The following is an 18302-nucleotide window of genomic DNA, read 5'->3' on the forward strand; positions in this document are numbered from 1 at the left end:
TAGGAATCCCTGAGGACACTGGCATGCCTTACTTAGTACTGGGTAGTGGTTCTCATTAGTGTTCATCACCCTGATTCTCTAAGTAAAAGTCAAATTATGTTTAGCAGTGTAACATTTTAGAATGACTTATACACAAAATGATCCCATTTTATTTTATTTATTTTATTTTTTTAATTTTTTATGGCTCAAGAGATAGATCCTATTTTAAATATGCTATCGCTTAAAGTGATACACAGCTTAGCAACACAAAAAATTGGACTAAACCCTAATGATCATTTCTAGAAGGTTCTGGATAGCTAAAGTTTTGTAGAATTATTTCTTTTTCCCACTAACAGGAGCACCTCAAGTGTCTGGGTCATTTAGGGATTTAGGGAATCCGGTTCAGGTACCTAGTACTGGCACATAGTAGGAATTCAGTAAGTATTTATTCTGTGGATGAATGAATGAGTGGCTAGTTTTTATATTTCTGGGGGAGAAGTGGAGATTTCTTCAAGTCTTTACCTACACTATTCTCACTGCAGTATGCCACATAACAGCTAAAAAGGCTTAAATGTCATTTGTAAACAAGATCAAACCTAAGAAAGATTTCTAAGTTTGCTGCACAGCAAGTAGGGTAACTCTGTATTTCAGCTTGTCCTGAGCAGTGTCCGAGTTTATACTTGCTGTCCCCGTGTCCCCTTTGGTTGGAGAAACTTTACTTTCAAGAAATTCTGGTTTGCATGATAAGTTTTATGGTTACCCTAATTAAAGTCATCATGTCCTTACCAATTTTTTTTAAATAAAAATGTAACAGTCAATAAATTCTCTTTTCCCATCCCTCCCTCCTTCTCTCCTTTCCCTTCCTCTCTTTCCTATCTTAGAATGACTTTTATAATGGAGCATTGCACTTTGATCTTTAGAGCAACCCAACATGTGAAAATGCTCCTTGAAACAAAAGATCACTTAGGAAGTAGTTGTTCTGTTTTTATAGGGTTCACTTACCTAGGAAGCTCCTGTATTGCATTCCGTAATGTGACTAATTTGTAGAGATTCCATACTTCTCAAAAATAATACCATTTTTTCAAGAATGCACCCAGTCTTATTACATGAAGTGATAGAATCTTATATTATTTATCTCCTCTGTATTGCCTATTCTCTTGTTTTCCATTATTCTTCAACTAGAAGAGCCAAAGTCCCAACTAATTGGGAAGTTAGATACCATGCTTGTGCTGGGGAAAAAATGATTACTGTGTTTTGGCAGAATGCCAAGACGGATGCACCACACCCTCATGGCGGCAGCTGTTGCAGTGAAGACTGCCGGCTTTAGACGGGAGCATCATGTCTGACATCGGACGGGAGATGAAACAGGCTGCCATAGCTCAGACACTGACTTTTGCATATTCTTAACCATTGTGGTATATATGTGCTTTTGGGGTAGTTATTATCTTAAGTTTTTTTCTCATTATTATTCATTTTTGTTTTAAAGAGAAGCAGTGATGGAAACCACGGTGTAGAAAGTGTGTGTGTGTGGATGGGCGTGTGCAAGCAACATGACTGGAAATGCGGACGACCCACCGGTGTTTTTCCAAAGCGGATTTGGAAGGGGCAATTCTTTGTTATTCAGGTTGGTCCAGCACACTGCCTTGCTGACCAACAATTGCAGAACTGTCCAACCCTGCCTTCTTTCCGGTCCCCATAGCAGTCCCAGTGACTGGGATAACCCCAAACTCCCGGGCATGTTTTCAGACACTCACCGGGTACCCAGTAAGTTCCTGATTTTGGTCAGAAGAGGCTACTGTGTATCCTAAAAATTCATGTGTCTGATGGACTTAAAAAAGATCTGGAAAATACAAGGCATCAAAAATGATATTAGTGAAGCCAACCTGTTGAGGACCCAGAACGAACCACTCAACTCTGCTGGAAAAAGCATTTCCTTCTAGAGCCTCTGATAGTTCACCCCAGTCACGACTCTCCCAGACACTTGACATTGCAACAGGGGCATCCACATGAGCGTGGAAGCAGCAAAGCACAAGCCATCAATACCTTAGAAAAACAACTCAAGGTCAGTGTCCCAGTAACATCATTTGACTGTAGGTTCTGCTTAGACAGAGTCGATAAACTCCAGAGCCCGAATTCAAGGCCTTTTCCTGACATTGGAAGAAGAGCAGCGTGAGGTTTCAGAGTGGTTTCCAAAATTCCTATATTTCTGGCATCTTTTTACTGTTTCCATTCTATTTCTAATCTATCATCTCCATTCCATTTAACAGATTCTTGATATCAGGGAACATGGATTTTTATAAAATTGAATTTTATTTTGTGGAAAGGTTTTTTGTTTCCTTCATGCAATTGGAATTAGTGATCTTTGAGGAATATTGAAAATAGTTGGCTTTTCACCTATTAATAATTTATCATTTATCAGTACTCTAAACAGGACTTGGAACATCTTTGGAATTGATTTCTTTTACTTGCATATATGGTAAAAGAAATGTCTCACAGTGTATTGTTTTGTGCATCCTTTCCCCCGGGGTCATACTTGGAGGGCCCATTTAGTTAAAGCATCTGAGTGGCCACTAAATGTTTTATGCTGAATGTAGAAGATAAAATTGAAAAAAAAAAAGAGAGAGAGAGAGGGCTGTACAAGATCTAAGCCTTGTCTCCTGGTCAGGAATCAGATGAACAGCAAAAGACTGCTTGTTTTCTGTCTGTGCAATTCCTGGAAGTGACCAAACTGGTTTTACACACCTACACCCTATGAATTGATTCTATGTGTATGGTAGGGGTGAGGGGGATACTTAGACTAATTTATTTGAGGATTTTGAGTGGTTTTTTACTTTCTAAATAAGCTTGCCTTTTCTCTTATGGGAAAGGGAATTTTATGCAATGGACTTGCAATAAATTAAATGTTCACAACCAAATTGAAGCTGTTATCAGTTGGTTGAACAGAGTGGCAATCAGGACAGGTTTCAATTTCTTCTTATTTAGGGAGTTTGATTTTTTTCAGCTGCTACTTTTTTTCTTCATATTTCCATGTTGCCTTTACCCAGTTGGCTGTTTATATTGTCAGTAATAAGAGTTAGAACTTTTGAGTCTGACATGTGTTTTTTATTTCAAGGCCCTCTTCTGAAATTGCTCCTTTCGCGTGCATGCTAGGGAAGGTTTGTTTGAAAACTTTGAGACGACTCTAAATGAGAAGAGTCCAGGATTTCACTAAAAATGTGGATATTTTCTTTGATAAACTGGCCATCCTGTAGAATGGGAAAGTCCAGTTTCTCAAAGAAAGGCCTAATCTGGCGTCTTTGGAAAAAAGCCAACGTGCAGGTTAAAACTGTATTTAGTAAAACCTTGCTCCCTAATGAAACTGGTGAAATTTGCACAAAGAAGAGAAACAGGATGTGATTGGCGTATGCTGCAGGAGGATTGGATTTGTTGAAAGACTAATCATAAAAAATGTGGACTAAAGAGAATGAAATTAGTATTACATAAGGTATAATGGCACTACCTGGCTATTTATCTTTTGGCTAAATATGCACCTTCTCAAGTCTGCAGTCTTTCCCTCTCCTGTTACAACAGTTGTCCGCTGCTGCCCACACCGGGTCATGCTAAAATCGGGTCAGCATCCAAGCGGAATCAGCTTGCCTTGCTGGTGGATTTTCTGGGCATAATTTATACATTCTCAGTTGTTTCCAATGTCGGGCCAAAAATTTTTATGTTATAATTTCTTCTTTCTGATTGTAAACCATTTAATTTGGAGCAAATATAAATTATTCCTAATGAAGTACTGGTGAACAGAAGGAAATTACTTTTATTAAATTAGTACTTTAATATATTTTTCTCTCTCTTTCAAGTAGAGGATTACTGTGAAAAACTGATATTTAATATTATTCATTATCTGGTTAGTTCACTAGATCAAGATGTTGGCGTGTGTTGTAGAAAGGTGGGAAAAGTTAGGAAGTTAAAAACAGGTTGATACAAGCTGCTGAGAAAGAAAAAAACCCAGTGAGGTCACTTATGTTTTAAATCAAGAATATGTTTTCAGTGAAAATATTTTCTAATGATACACAGAAGAATGTTGTTAACTACATCTGCTGAAAATCATAGTGTAAGTAGCTATATAGCATTGAATTCTGGCAAGACTCTATGTTGTGATATGAAACAAAGTTCCCATCAAATGACAATACTTTTCTGTTTTTCTGGCTTTAAAAGTAGTTTTCTGACTTTTGAAAATGTAAACAGCATTTTTTCTCCTCCACATTACAAGGATAAATTGGCAACATGCCTGTATGATTTCCAGAATAGGTTTCTTAAAATAATTTTGATGGGAAGATAATTGCTTAATGTCAGTGTGTAAAGTTCTGCCATAGTTTAATCAAAATTAAATAAGAGAAAATACATAGAGGAGGTTTTGTATAATGGCTGGGAAAACATAGATAGAAGTAACAATTAGAGCTGAAAAAACGGGAACTAGGGTGCCCGAATTGCACAATATTCTTAAGGGTACCATGCCTCATTCTCTGAACAGTGTTTGATTTTTATGTTTTTGAATTTGCACATCAGAATATCAGCATATTTATCTACTTACTTCTATCTTTTTTGTGCTTATAGAATCTCTATTTAGATGAGTTTCATAACAAAACGAAATACACCTAATACATATCATGTGCGAAACAACACTATCACTAAGGTATAAACTTATCCAGATACAAGTTAGGAAATTACATGCAAGCCCCTTTGCACAAACAGTCTGTGCTAACATAGGGTTTTATTTAGCAAAATCCATGAAAAGAGACTCAGTGTTTGTGGACATTTCAAAAATGGAATATCATACTCAAGTCAAGGATAATAATAATTCAAAGTATTATTGGTTACCTCCTCTTTTAACAGCATTATTTTTTAAATATCTTTGAGATGTTCTAAATTGTGATTTAAATTCAAACCAACTTCAGTTAGCACCTGCCCCCTTTATGTTAAATCATATATTTTTCTCTACTTAATTGCCATAAGTTCTAATAAATTCTAACATCTTTGTGTAAGAGTGGAGAGAAAGTTTAAAATGGTTCATATGGGCATCTTTGGCTTGGAATTAAAGTGGGGGACACAGCTCAAGTTTTCCTATTTTGTCCTGCCACTCTCCTCTGGAAGCAACCTAAGTGCCCATCAATGGATGAATGAATAAAGAAAATGTGGTATATACACCCAGTAGAATATTATGCAGCCACAAAAGAATTAAGTATTGTCATTGGCAACAACATGGGTGGAACTGGTCATTTTGGGAAGTGAAATGAGCCAAGCACAGAAAAAAATTACTTCATGTTCTCACTCATATGTGGGAGCTAAAAAAAGGATGTCATGGAGATAGAAAGCAGGATAATGGTTATCAGAGGCCAGGAAGGGGAGCAGGGAGGGATGGATGAAGACAGGTTGTATGGATACCAATAAAGCAGATAGAAGAAGTAAGAGCTAGTGTTTGATAGATTAATAGGGAGACTATTTAACATTAATCCATTGTACATGTCAAAATAACTGGAAGAGAATAATTTGAATACTTCTAGCATTAAAGAAAAGATAAATATTTAAGGTGGCAGATATCCAAATTACCCTGATTTGATTATATGAATGCATCAAATTATCACATGCACCCTGAAAATATGCATTCATATTAATACATCTATTAGGTATCAGTTAAAAAAGAAAATAATATCACATAACAACCATATCTCATAACCAAAAGACTGAGTTCAAATATCATTCCCTTACTTACTAGCATAAGTTTCATATATTCTTTTAGCTTCATCTTTTACCCAGAAATCAGATACTCTCTTCTTCTGTGTTCATGAAGACTAAATTAGATGATATTATGTGTAATGTTGGACACATAGTTAACACTCAGTGAAAGGTAGTGATTATCTTCAGGGGTGTGTACAAATGACCCTTGGGATTTATGAATTGACCTGTTGAAATGTGCAGAATCCAGGGCTCAGCTTTCTTAGGAACATCAATCTTGGACTGGAGGGTCTTTTCCTGCATACCTCTCTCTAATACCAGAAACCCAATATTTTAGCAGACACAGGGAAAAAATGACAGAGAGCAGCGGTGACATGGGTGAACTATACTGCTTTTTCTATTTTTTGAGCAGTAACCACAAAGAACCAAGGGGAAAGGAGGAGAGAGCTGGGAGTTGCCCACCACCTCATTATGACCAGCTGTTTCCACTGACTATGAGAAGACTTTCCTTTACCCTTCTGTTCCAAAAGATATCTAGATAATTTCAGCCAAACCACATTTTTTTTTTCAAAATTGACTGTATGATTCATCATACACGTACTCTCTCTCCCTTTCTCTCTCACACACGCACACACACACATCTTGTTTATACCATTGTGGAATTGTGAACCCCACATGTTCAGCTACCCCAGATTGCGTCATGACACAGAGGATGTCTAATGGCAGTACTTAAAACTTCTCCAAAATACCTTATGAGGGAGAAGTGCTTTGGTACATCTGTTAAGTTGTTGAGTGGCTAGCACTTATAATGTTATCTTTATTGTCTAATTAATTGCTCTTCATTGTTTATTAAATAGCTCTCCAAATGCAACACTTGACGTTTTTATTCCCCGTTCCATTTCTAAAAATGTAACATTCATAAAATAACTCAGTATTATTAAAAACAATTCCAAAGTGAGAATCTAGCTAAGGATCTGGAAGCTTAAACTCAAGACTACTTAGCTATCAACACAAATGTTGACATATATACTAAAAGAGTTTGGTCAACTTTCTCTGAGCAAATTCATTTTGATGAAGCACTTCGGGAATTTTTGGCTGGAATTGGGAGTCGTGTTTTTGCATCTTTGTCTGGTCTAGCGATCCAAGGAGCTGTGCAATATAAAGATGCTACCAAGGCATGGCCAATAGGAGATATTGCTCATATTAATCCCTTATGTAAAAACGTGCACCATCACTAGATATGGACTTTGTGTGTTAGCTTGGTTAATAGTAAATGGGGTTACATTAGATACACATGAAGCCGGGAGGAATAAAATATAAACCCCAAAGAATAACAGAATGAATCCGTTTGCAAATATAATAAATTTTCATGTTTATAGAGAAACAAGAGGGAGGGTAACAAGGGACAGACAAGACCAGTGAGAACTGGCGAAGTGTGTGGATTATAGAGTGGTTAATTATCGATACTCCTTAGTTACAACAGTCCAGAGTAGGATCCCAGCTCCTCCAGCACTCGCTCTGCTAATTTGGGCCCTTCTCTTAATCTCTTAGTCCCTCGTTTTCATCAGTTTTATCATGGGGATCATAACTTTCTAGAGTTGTTTTGAGGATTAAATTAACTAAAACTAAAGCACTTAGGACAGCATCAAGTGCTATTTTTATTTCCATTAGTACTCTCCTGTTTATGCATTTGTGTAAAAAGAAATCTAAATATTGTGCAGGCCAAATAGCAAAAAAAATTTAACTATGTTACACCAAATTAGAATTTATGTGGTTTTACCACATCTGAAGGTTAACAGGATTCTGGGATTATAATAACAAAAAAGCTTTCCGACCATCTTGATTTGTTTATACAGAAAATATAGGAATTGACCTAATAGATAATGTAAACTCTAAAATAGCTGGCTACCTTGTCTTATTTATGTTTTCCACAGGCTTTAACTCCTAAAGACCTAGCCTAAACAATAGTATTTTTAGCAGACATAGTCATATAAAATAAATAATCTTTCTATTTTTCCCCATATGTCTACTTTAACCGAAGGTGGGGGAACTAAAACTTTGTTATAGTATACAATGTTAATTCCATGTTAAAATGACAACTTGAAGAAAGCATTTATTAAAAATGATTATATTTAACTTCAAGGAATTTCCTTGATACCAAGCAATATTTATTTTTCATAGTTAAGCTCATCTCCTTAAAATAATCTTTTCAAATCTGAATGAATCATCGTGGTCTTCTATTTGCACATTTACCAGTTAGAACTATCTTTTATAAAAAAAGGGAAGCTACTCCACACGAAATACTTCAGAACTGGGAGGTATCTTTTCCTATCATGTATTCTTCACAGAAAATGTCTCAGGATTTAAACTTTTGTCTTTGGACTAACTCCTCTGTTCCCTTATTTTTTTCAATTCAGTGAGTGTTGCTAATAAGAGAATAGATGAAAAAGGAAAAAACGTATTATCTGTTTTTAAACGAAGATGTTCCTCAGTGATGAAGGGAGAGCAGATAAGATCCTCAGTTAATTAATACTGAAGCGATGAATAACTTCATTCCATTAATTCATTCACATCCAGCCGGTATTTGTTGCTGAGTTCTATTTGTCCCAGTCAGTGTGTTTCTTTAGAAAAGATGATACCCACTCTTAGCTGGATTTGACAAGTAGTGGCTCCTAGTTCAATATTTTTCTTAAGACTTTCAGAGCTGTTTTTTTTCTCATATCACAAACATACTACATTGTATTAATAGATCCTTTAGATAAAAAATACATACAATCATAATAAAGTAAAAATTATCTATAATTGCAGCTCCTACAGTCTTCTAGTCATAGAGAACAACTCCAATTGTTGGCTTGAATAGTAAAACATTGCAGACTACTACTATAATTTCGTATGCAGCTAGTTATCAGCTAATATAAGTGTGTATGTAATAGAAAGCATTTTCATTTGGTTTTGCAATCCCCTTCATGTTCACATGCAGCCTTGTGTCATCCCCCACCTCAATGTCGATTGCTTATATCCAGTTTCTAGGCCCCTGAGCTCTTCGTGTGAAGAGAGAGAAATGGGAAACCCTAATTCCTTGTTCACTTGATTCAACATCTACTATTTCATTCTATTTTAAAAACTCTACCCTGGCAGTACCCTACTCACTCATTCGTAGTGCCTTCCAAGATGCTAGTCTTTCTGCTTGAACACTGTCCCTAGGTTTCTCACGTGACTAACTCTTTCAACGTTTTCTTTCTCAGGAGCCCACTTCCCTGAGAGTCATTGTCTAGAGTTATGATTTTGAGGTACCTTTTCTCTCAACTCTCTCAGCCCTGTGCTCGCCACTGCCATGGTATTGCTACACTGTATTGGAATATTGTCTCACTTCCTGCCACCCTCACTGCACTTTGAGTTGCTAGGGACAGGGCTTTCTAATCTGTGTTCCAAAGATCTTAGCCATTTCTTGGCACATGGAAGTGTCATAAAATATCTACTGGATATGTGAGTGAATGAATGGATCAACATCATTTTAGCTACATCCTTCCCCCAATAAAAAACAGAATGGAATATATTTCTTATAGTCCAAACGGTTCTGACTAAATAAATGGTTATTTTGGTGGCAGAAAATACCATTGTTTGGAAAAACTCAAGGCCATCTACTAACTTATGTATTCTTGGATTGTCATGATGCCATCATTGATTTCTGCAGGTATAATAAAAACTCATTCTCAGTATTTTCTATTCTACTACCTAGGTATGATATGCAAATACTGTCCATCCAATATAACTTTCTGTGATGGAAATTTTCCACAATCTGTGCTGTCTAGTATAGTAGGCACTGGCCACTTGTGGCTATTGAATGTTTGAACTATAGCTAGTACAACTGTGGAGTTGAATTTTTAATTTTGATTAATTTATGTTTAAAAAGCTGCATGTGGTTGGATCACTGTAGTAAACAGCACAGATATAGAAGAAAGACTGAAGGGAAACTAGTTAGGGGGCTAATGTTGCTGTCTATATCAGGTGTTATAGCATAGGCTGTCGAACTCCTTTCATATTCTCATTCACTAATTTAACAGACAGTTATTTAGCACTTAGCACGGGCCAGGTTCTGTCCCAGGTATTATAAGGAATTCAAAATCTATTAGATATAGTTCTCAGCCAAAAAAGGTTTATGAAACAATAGGAGGGATAAGACACATACTGGACTAGTGACAAAAGACAGACTGTCGTAAGGACATGACTACTAATCGGCCAAAGAAGGCGAGAGAGAATGAAGTCAGTGCTTCTGGGAAGGGATAGTATCTAGCTGCACCTTGAGGGGCAAGCAGAGCAAACAGAACCTCATATGTAATGGCATGAATGGGCACACCTGCTGGGTTACTGGCAGTCCAAGATCTGTGAAGGCAGGAGTGGAAGGTAAGGTTGGAAAGGAAAGCTTTGGTCACCATTGAAAAGCCTTTGAATGAGTATATATTTTGTGAATTCTCTTCGTTGAAAATATTCTAAGATTTATCATGACATGCAATGCCTTGGTCTTCAAAATCCTTTGTTAAAATCGTCTGCAGCTAAATGCCAATATATAACAGTTAGATTACATATCCTATATACATTTTTCAAATTATAAAAGCAGTTAACAGGTTGTATAAAGCTTGGGATTTTTTTTGTTTGTTTCTTTCTTTGTTTTTTTTTTTTTTTTTTTTTTTGAGACAGAGTCTCACTCTGTTGCCCAGGCTAGAGTGAGTGCCGTGGCGTCAGCCTAGCTCACAGCAACCTCAAACTCCTGAGCTCAAGCGATCCTCCTGTCTCAGCCTCCCGAGTAGCTGGGACTACAGGCATGCGCCACCATGCCCGGCTAATTTTTTCTATATATATTTTTAGCTGTCCATATAATTTCTTTCTATTTTTAGTAGAGGTGGGGTCTCGCTCTTGCTCAGTCTGGTCTCGAACTCCTGAGCTCAAACGATCCGCCCACCTCGGCCTCCCAGAGTGCTAGGATTACAGGCGTGAGCCACCGCGCCCGGCCTCTTTCTTTGTTTTTTAAGGACAGAGTCTCACCCTGTCACTTAGGCTGGTGTGCAGTGGCATGATCGTAGCTCCTTATAACCTCGAATTCCTGGGCTCAAGCAATCCTCCTGCCTCAGCCTCCCAAGTAGCTGGGACTACAGGCAGGAGCCACCATGCTTGGCTAATTTTTTTACTTTTTGTAAAGAGCAGATCTTGCTTTGTTGCCCAGACTAGTCTGGAACTCCTGGCCTCAAGCAATCCCCCCACCTCAACCTCCCAAAGTGCTGGGATTACAGGCGTGAGCCACCATGCTCACCCAAAACCTATCTTTTAGTACTTTAACAAAATATATAATTTCCAGGTACACTATTAGGATTTTTTAATTCTAGAAGTTTTTCTACCAAAATTAAAATGAAATGTGTATAATTTATCTCTTATCATTTCAATCCTCATACTTTTCTGAGTAGAATAAATTAGAAAAAATGCAGAATAATTTAAAATTCAGGTTATTTTTAATTATAGAGAAAAGATGAGTAGAGAAATAATGTATCTGTAGCATTGGCTGTTCCAGAAGGTGAAGGTAAAGTATGCATTTATTTAATTTAACTTTTGGCCTTATTGTCTTTCTCTTGAGCAGATTTTGCATACATCTTTTGGTAAGATAATATCTCAGTATAATATATAATAAACTATGAATGTCTTTGAATTTGGAAAGAAAGAAACTAAACTTTGCGATCACTTTTTTAATTAGAGAATGGATTAAGACCCTTAAATTAGGCTATTTCAGTTGCTTGTTGAAATGCTAGTTCAGTTTTATCAACCACATGTTATCACATAGATAGTTTTATCCATCTACATTGTTAGATAAAGGAGTCTAGGCCTTTTTCATTAATTGAAGGATAGGTATTCATCACAAGAGGTTTATATAGATCATTCTAGTTAGTCTTTTTGGGAATATGTTAGTGTTTCTTAAATTGGCAAAAGATTGGACTAGATGTTGAATGGGGAGGAAGGGGATAAAAGGAGACAGACCCCACAAGCCCAAACTCTTTCCACATCCCCAGGACTTTGGTTCTTGCTCACTCCTTCCTTGCTCTAGGAGACTTCGTCTTTTCTCCAGTGGCTTCACCTTACACCAAGCTTAGCAGAAGCAGCTCACAGAGTGCCAGCTCCCCTGACTCTTGAAGAATCCAAGGACCCCCTGTGCCACAGATAAATACAATAATAAATCTTCTCAACCCCAGTGATTTTAGTCTCCTAAATTCAATTAAGTTGAGCCTAGTAAGAATTTGTAAATCAAAGAGTAGACTCTAATTCAATGTAGGGTTCCAATGTTTGTTGCTGATTTTCAGGGGGAAAAAAAAAAAAGAAGAAGAAAAATGCTGCTGCTGTTTTCTATTTTTTCAGCTTCCTTGTAAAGGTATTTCTTATTGAAACCAAACTCATATTTCTTAAATTCCTAGACCACTATCTAGCTATCCTGCAATTCAAGTCTGTTTTCCAAATGGTAGAGTGCCAGAGAATCAAAAGCTGCTTGTTTCGCTTGCCTAATTTTCTCTTGCATTCTTCGGAGGATTTGAAGTAGGGGGGAAGAAAAAAGTAACCCTGATCTATATTAAGAGCTAAACATGAAAAAGGGATTAGGACAAGCTTTGACTTTTTAATTATGCAAACGTTCCCAGAACTATAATGCATACCTTTATGGAGTTCCTTTTACTGTCGGTGCTGCAGTTTGGATTTTGCTAAAGAGTATTTATTACTAAGAGTTTCAAGGTTATTACTGAATACATCATGCACTTTACATTTGGGCTGTTGGCATGGTGAACAGATCATCCTTCCTCCCTCTTTTGTTGGGGTATGCCCTGCTGGAGGTCTCAGTGACAAGCCAGGAAGACATTCCTCCTCCAACGGAGACATCTGGCTCCTTGGCAGATTCCATGCACACTTTTGTTAATGGGCTTGGATTTGCACAGAATTCTTTTATGTGGTTACATTGCAGATGGACCGTCTGCATCGTCTTATCCTCTTGATTTGTGTGGAGGTTAAAAAAAAAATCTTTTGTCTGGTTTTTAGAATCTATGCGTAAGATTGAATGAATCTCAGTAAGTTTTTAGTTTTGGGAGGCTATCTACTATAACGGTAGAACATGTAGATTGTGGAGTCAGACTGCTTGATCTGAATGAAACCTGGATTTACTACTTGCTAGTTGTGAGGTCTTAGACAAGTTACTTAATCTCTTTGTGCCTCAGTTTTCTTATCCAAAGATGGAGTAATAATAACAGTACCTACCTCATATATTTCCATGAGGTTTAAATGAGTTCACGATATCAAAGCTTTTAGGACAGTGCCTGGCACTAACCAAGCACTCAGAGAGTGTTAGTCTTTGTGTGATGATTATTTATGGTATTCATCAGATAGGAGTATGTTCTCATTTGTGTAGGATTTAGGATTAAATTCAGCTTCAACATGGAGTGGTTTAATGCTATTTTTGATAGGGCTCTTGGAGGTGTGTGGTCATTTTGAGTGGAGAATAACTTTAATTCCTTTTTAAGTAGTGAAAAAGAGTTCACCTCCATTCATTAGACTTCAATCTTGCAAAACCTCTGTTCCAATCTGGATTTTATTACAGGTGAAACGAAGTTGGTGAGCCAGTGGTCTGTAGGTCCTCAGTCCATAGCCGCCCCATTATGGAGAAGAGGCTTAAGTCCTGACTGACAAAGAAGGCACTTGAGACTGGATTGGAAGATCATTTAGAAACATGTACTGCTCCCATCCAAAATTAGAGCATTGAAATTTCTATGCACTACCCCAAGGAAATGAAATCAGCACCTCATGGAGATAGCTGCACTCCCATGTTTATTACAGCATTGTTCACAATAGCCAGATATGAAAACAACCAAGTGTTCATGGAGGGATGAATGGATAAAGAAATTGTGATATGTACACACAATGGGATATTATTCAACCTTAAAAAAAAGAGATCATGCTATTTGTGAAAACATCGATTAACCTGCAGGACATTATGCTAAGTGAAATAAGCCAGACACAGAGAGAAAAATACTGCATGATTTCTCTTATATATGGCATCTCTAAAAAAATTAAATAGAGAGTAGAATGGTAGTTATCAGAGATAGGGGGAGGCATGAGGACATATGTAGGTCAAATGGTACAAAGTTGCAGTTATGTAGGATGAATAAGTCTAGAGATCTAAAGCACAGCATGAGGATTATAGTTAATAATATTGTATTATTTACTGGAAATTTATTAAGGGCATAGATGTTAAGTGGTCTTACCACAAAGAAGAAAGGTAACTGTATGAAATGAGGGACATGTTAATTGGCATGACTATAGTAATCATTTTACTATGTATGTGTATATCAAAACAGGTACACCTTAAATTTACTCTCTGTCTATATATATACACATATATAAAACATATGTATACATGTATATGCATATGTATACATGTATATACATGTATATGCATACATATATATACATATATATGCACACACATATATACACATATATATGTAATTTCAATTCCCTTATTTGGGTCATTTAAATGCATATTAAAAAAATAGAGGGCTATTAGGCTTTTGAAGCACTTTGCAGATACAACTACAACCTATACATATCTAAGTGTAATGTAGCAAATTTGCTAATATTTGCAAAACTAGTTTAGAGAAAGATAATGTATAGATATATAGACAGATCATGACCTTAGTGCTACTAACATCTGTTGATTAAATCTTTTTTCATTAATGTAATGAGATGATAGTATACTAGAACTTGCCTAAGTGAATGGAAAGTTGGCTGGCATTCTTGAAAGCTTCCTATTGAGTACAATGTGAGTAAAATATTCATGTAAAATAAATATTTTTTAAATAGGGATATGTTACTGGTATTTATTAAATATAAATTACATGCTGCTTTTTCTCTAAAGTTGATATAAACTTTAGAGTGAAAAGTATTGTATAAACATGAGGAGAGGGAGAAAACAAGTTATTCTGAGAAAGTATTATTTAAGTCTATATAAATCCAGCTTAACTAAGGACATTGGATAATTACCATTCAAGTCACACATTTTTTTTTTTAAATCACCAACTAACATGAAAAATAGCAACGTTTTTTCAAAAGCAAAGGTCATGATTTGACTATGAAGGAGCTCCTCTTAGAAAAAAATTTTCTGTGTTTTTGCATTGAGCTAAGATCTTAATTTCTTCTATCAATCATGTGTTTTCCCCCTTTGCCTTGAAGGGGCCCTTGTCTGTTGTGTGGTAGCAGTCCCTCCTGTGTTGGCTTTTCTCTCCTCTTAGGGGCTCCCCTGCAGTCCACTTCAAACAGGGCTCTGGTTCCCCAGTGGGCCAGTGAAATTATTACCCCCAGGTGTTGATTCACCCGTGGCATTGTTGGATTGTTGGATTTTACCTCCTTCAGCCCTGAGCCATGGGGGAAGGGGAAGAGAGCTGGAAGAAGATCAAAGTAGCAGTGCTCTAGATGGAGCATTAGAGATGGGGTTGAACCCTCAGCTCCAGCATCTGCTCTTCCAGACCTTTTCCCCACCTGGCCCCACTGCTCCCCTTTGCCCTATGCTACCCCCCACCACCCTGTGACCTTCTGCCCTCCCAAGCCAGAAGAAGACAGGGTGGGTTATGTGGATAAACCACAAGCAGTGCAGTTAGAGGTACTTTATTTTCACTTTTGCATACACACAGCAAAAGGTTTAACACTGCATGATATTTATTTAATTGTATAGAACAATTATATAAATAGAAGATAACATATGAGGGCGTGCTATTTTTTTGATTCTGTATTTTTGGAGCATGTACTCTGTTTTCTGTAAGGCACTATGGGGAAAGGTTTTGAAGAAAAAGAAACACTGATCCCAGACAGCACGAAGTCAAACAGTTAATGCAATTTTTATGGAGCAGTACACAATTGTCACTTGTATAGAAAGTAAATAGGAAACTCTGTGAGAAAAGCAAATAAAAATGCAACACCACCATGATTTTTTAAAAATCTGTGATCAATAAAGTATTACATGCTCTTTTTAGAAAAATCTAGAAAATGCACAATTTAGTAAACTAAAACCAAAATCACTCTACCCGGAATTAACCACACTTTGGCATCCTTCTTTTAAGTATATTTGGAACAATACAGCATATTCACTTTTCTATCCTGCTTTTTAAAAACTCTACATTACCTTATGAATATTTCACCATAGAAGTGAAAATTACTTGTATAATATCGTATCACAGGGTATATGATGATTTATGTAATCACTTCCTAATTTAGGAATATTTGTTTCTTCCAAATTTCTCCTCTTATGAATATGAGTAATTCATTGAATATATTTGTGCATAAATCAGCTCATAGTCCTGATTTTCTTAGAGTGAACTTCTAGAAATGCAATTTTAGGTCAAAGGCCATGCATATTTTAAAGCCCTTGAACATTTTGCCAGATAGTTTTGTACCAAATTTGTGCCATTTTAAAGTCAAAGCCAGCATGGCATAAGAGTTCTTGTCTCATGCTTGTCAACACTGAGTTATTACCTTTTTTAAAAAAAAAATGTAATTGTTACTGTTTGGGTAAGTAAAAATCATATGTATTTTTTATTTAGCAGGTTTTTAACTTATTTTTAAAGTGCAATATTCATATAGAAAAGTACATATACCATAAATTTCAGTTTTGTGAATATTCATAAAATTAGACACATCCCTATAATCAGCACCCAGAGAAGAAATTACATCACGTTTTACTTATTTGAGGTGGGTGACATTGCGTGTCAGTCACAGACTTTCATTGATTTATTTGGAGGATAATTCAAATATGAAAAGACATCAGAGACGAGAATTGCTTGAGCCTTTATTTTATGCCATATTCTTCATGTAAGTGAATTTATTTCTTCTTATTTGTTAAATCTTATTATTCTGTTTTACAGGTGAGCAAACTAAGGTTTAGAAAACTCACGTAACTAACCAAAGGTCACAGCGTTAGTAACATCCAGATTTCAAACTCAGGCTTGGCTGCTGTCAAACCTGCCTCTTTTCCTAGTTATCCACACTGCTGGTTTGGTAAATCCAGCGCCTTGGTGTGTTGACAGATATCTCATTACTGCATAGATAAGTGAACTACCAGAGTGAAACAGTACCTTGGTCCTTCCATGAAGAGAACCTTCCAGTGGACTATTTCTTACCTTTCCGCTTCCTGTTTGTAAAACTCTCCAGTAGGTCTGCATTTCTCTCATCAGAGTAAATGCCCAAGAACTTACAGTAGTCAAAAGGCCTGCACAGTCTAGCCCCCCATTATGTCTTTGGCCCCACTTCTTCCTCTTCTCTCACTGCTCAGTCTTATCTGGTCCACTGGCCTCCTCTTTGTTTATGCCGGGCCTGCCTCCTCTCAAAGCCTGTGCACAGGCGGTTCTTTCTGTCTGGAGTTTTCTTCCCTCTAGCATCCTCATGGCTTATTCCTTTACTGGATTCAAGTCCCAGCTTGATGGGGATTATGAGACACATGGGACTATTACATTTAAATTACACCCGTCTCTCCTTATTGACACTATCTCTGCTCCATTTTTTCTCATACAATTTACCATCTCCTGACATAATATATAATCTGCTTAGTCATCACATATGTAAGCTTCACAAGGACAGAGATTTCCACCTCTTTTGTGCACTACTATATCCCCGCCACTTAAAATGGTGCCTGGTACATTGTAGGTGCTCAATAAATACTTGGTATTTGATTAATGTCCCAGGTCATCTGCCAGATGAGACATCTCCAGAAACTCATAATCTAGCAGGAAGACACAGACATGTAACAAATCTAAAATAGTGTGGAAGGGCAATAGTAGAACTATGTACAGGGAATCTCAGAAGCTCTTAGTCTGTCCTGAGTGGACTCAGGGAAGACTTCTAGAAAAAGGTGAGGCCTTTGCTAATTTGTTTAAGGATGGGTTGGAGTCAGTTAGGTGAGGAGGAGAGAGGTAAGGTATTGCAGGGAGAGTAAATCTTTGTGCAGGTCAGGAAACAGCAGGCCTTGTGAAGGCCACTAACACCTGATTCTCTGGGCAGTGGAAACTCATGGAAGGATGCTCAGTATGGGAGTGCCCTGGTCAGATGAACCCTTCATGGAAGGATTACCCCAGGCTGTAGTGTGAAGAATGGATTTGAAAAAGATGAAATCTGAGGCAGGAAAAAAAATTTGAAGGTTGTTACATTGTCCAGGGAGGAGTTAAAATACAGATAAAGAACTAATCAAGAATAGTTTAGGAATTTAAAGCACCAGGATTTTGTAATTGATGGGATTTGGTTAGCAAGGGAAAGGAAAAGACCAGGATAAATCTGTGTGACACCCTGGGTGTCTGTCACCGAGTACTTCTTGCCCATTTTTTTTTCCCAAGCCTATTAATAGCTGTCTGTATTGATCAGTTGTTTTGTTGTTTTGCTTTGTTTGATTGTTATATTTTAAAATCCTCACAAGGTCCCATTTTCCATTTATGGCATGCTCTTTAATGCCGAACAGGGAAGTCTTCAGGAAGAGGTTAGGAGGGGCATGTGAGTAAGGGACCTGCACATCAGTAGACTTGGCTTCAGATAGAATTTCA

At 37.0% G+C, this 18302-nt stretch overlaps 1 protein-coding gene across 1 annotated transcript in view; it reads left to right on the forward strand.

The window, feature by feature from the left end:
* Positions 1 to 1241: 1241 nt before the first annotated feature.
* The window catches only part of EYA4 (EYA transcriptional coactivator and phosphatase 4), a 102233-nt gene continuing 85172 nt past the window's right edge, over positions 1242 to 18302 (forward strand). The window contains exons 1-3 of the mRNA XM_069489093.1: positions 1242 to 1319; positions 1466 to 1603; positions 1976 to 2148. Coding sequence (XP_069345194.1) covers positions 1242 to 1319; positions 1466 to 1603; positions 1976 to 2148 — 389 coding nt within the window. The remainder of the gene's footprint in view (positions 1320 to 1465; positions 1604 to 1975; positions 2149 to 18302) is intronic.

The sequence above is a fragment of the Eulemur rufifrons genome, chromosome 15 (genome assembly GCF_041146395.1).
Source record: "Eulemur rufifrons isolate Redbay chromosome 15, OSU_ERuf_1, whole genome shotgun sequence".
Taxonomy (NCBI): domain Eukaryota; kingdom Metazoa; phylum Chordata; class Mammalia; order Primates; family Lemuridae; genus Eulemur; species Eulemur rufifrons.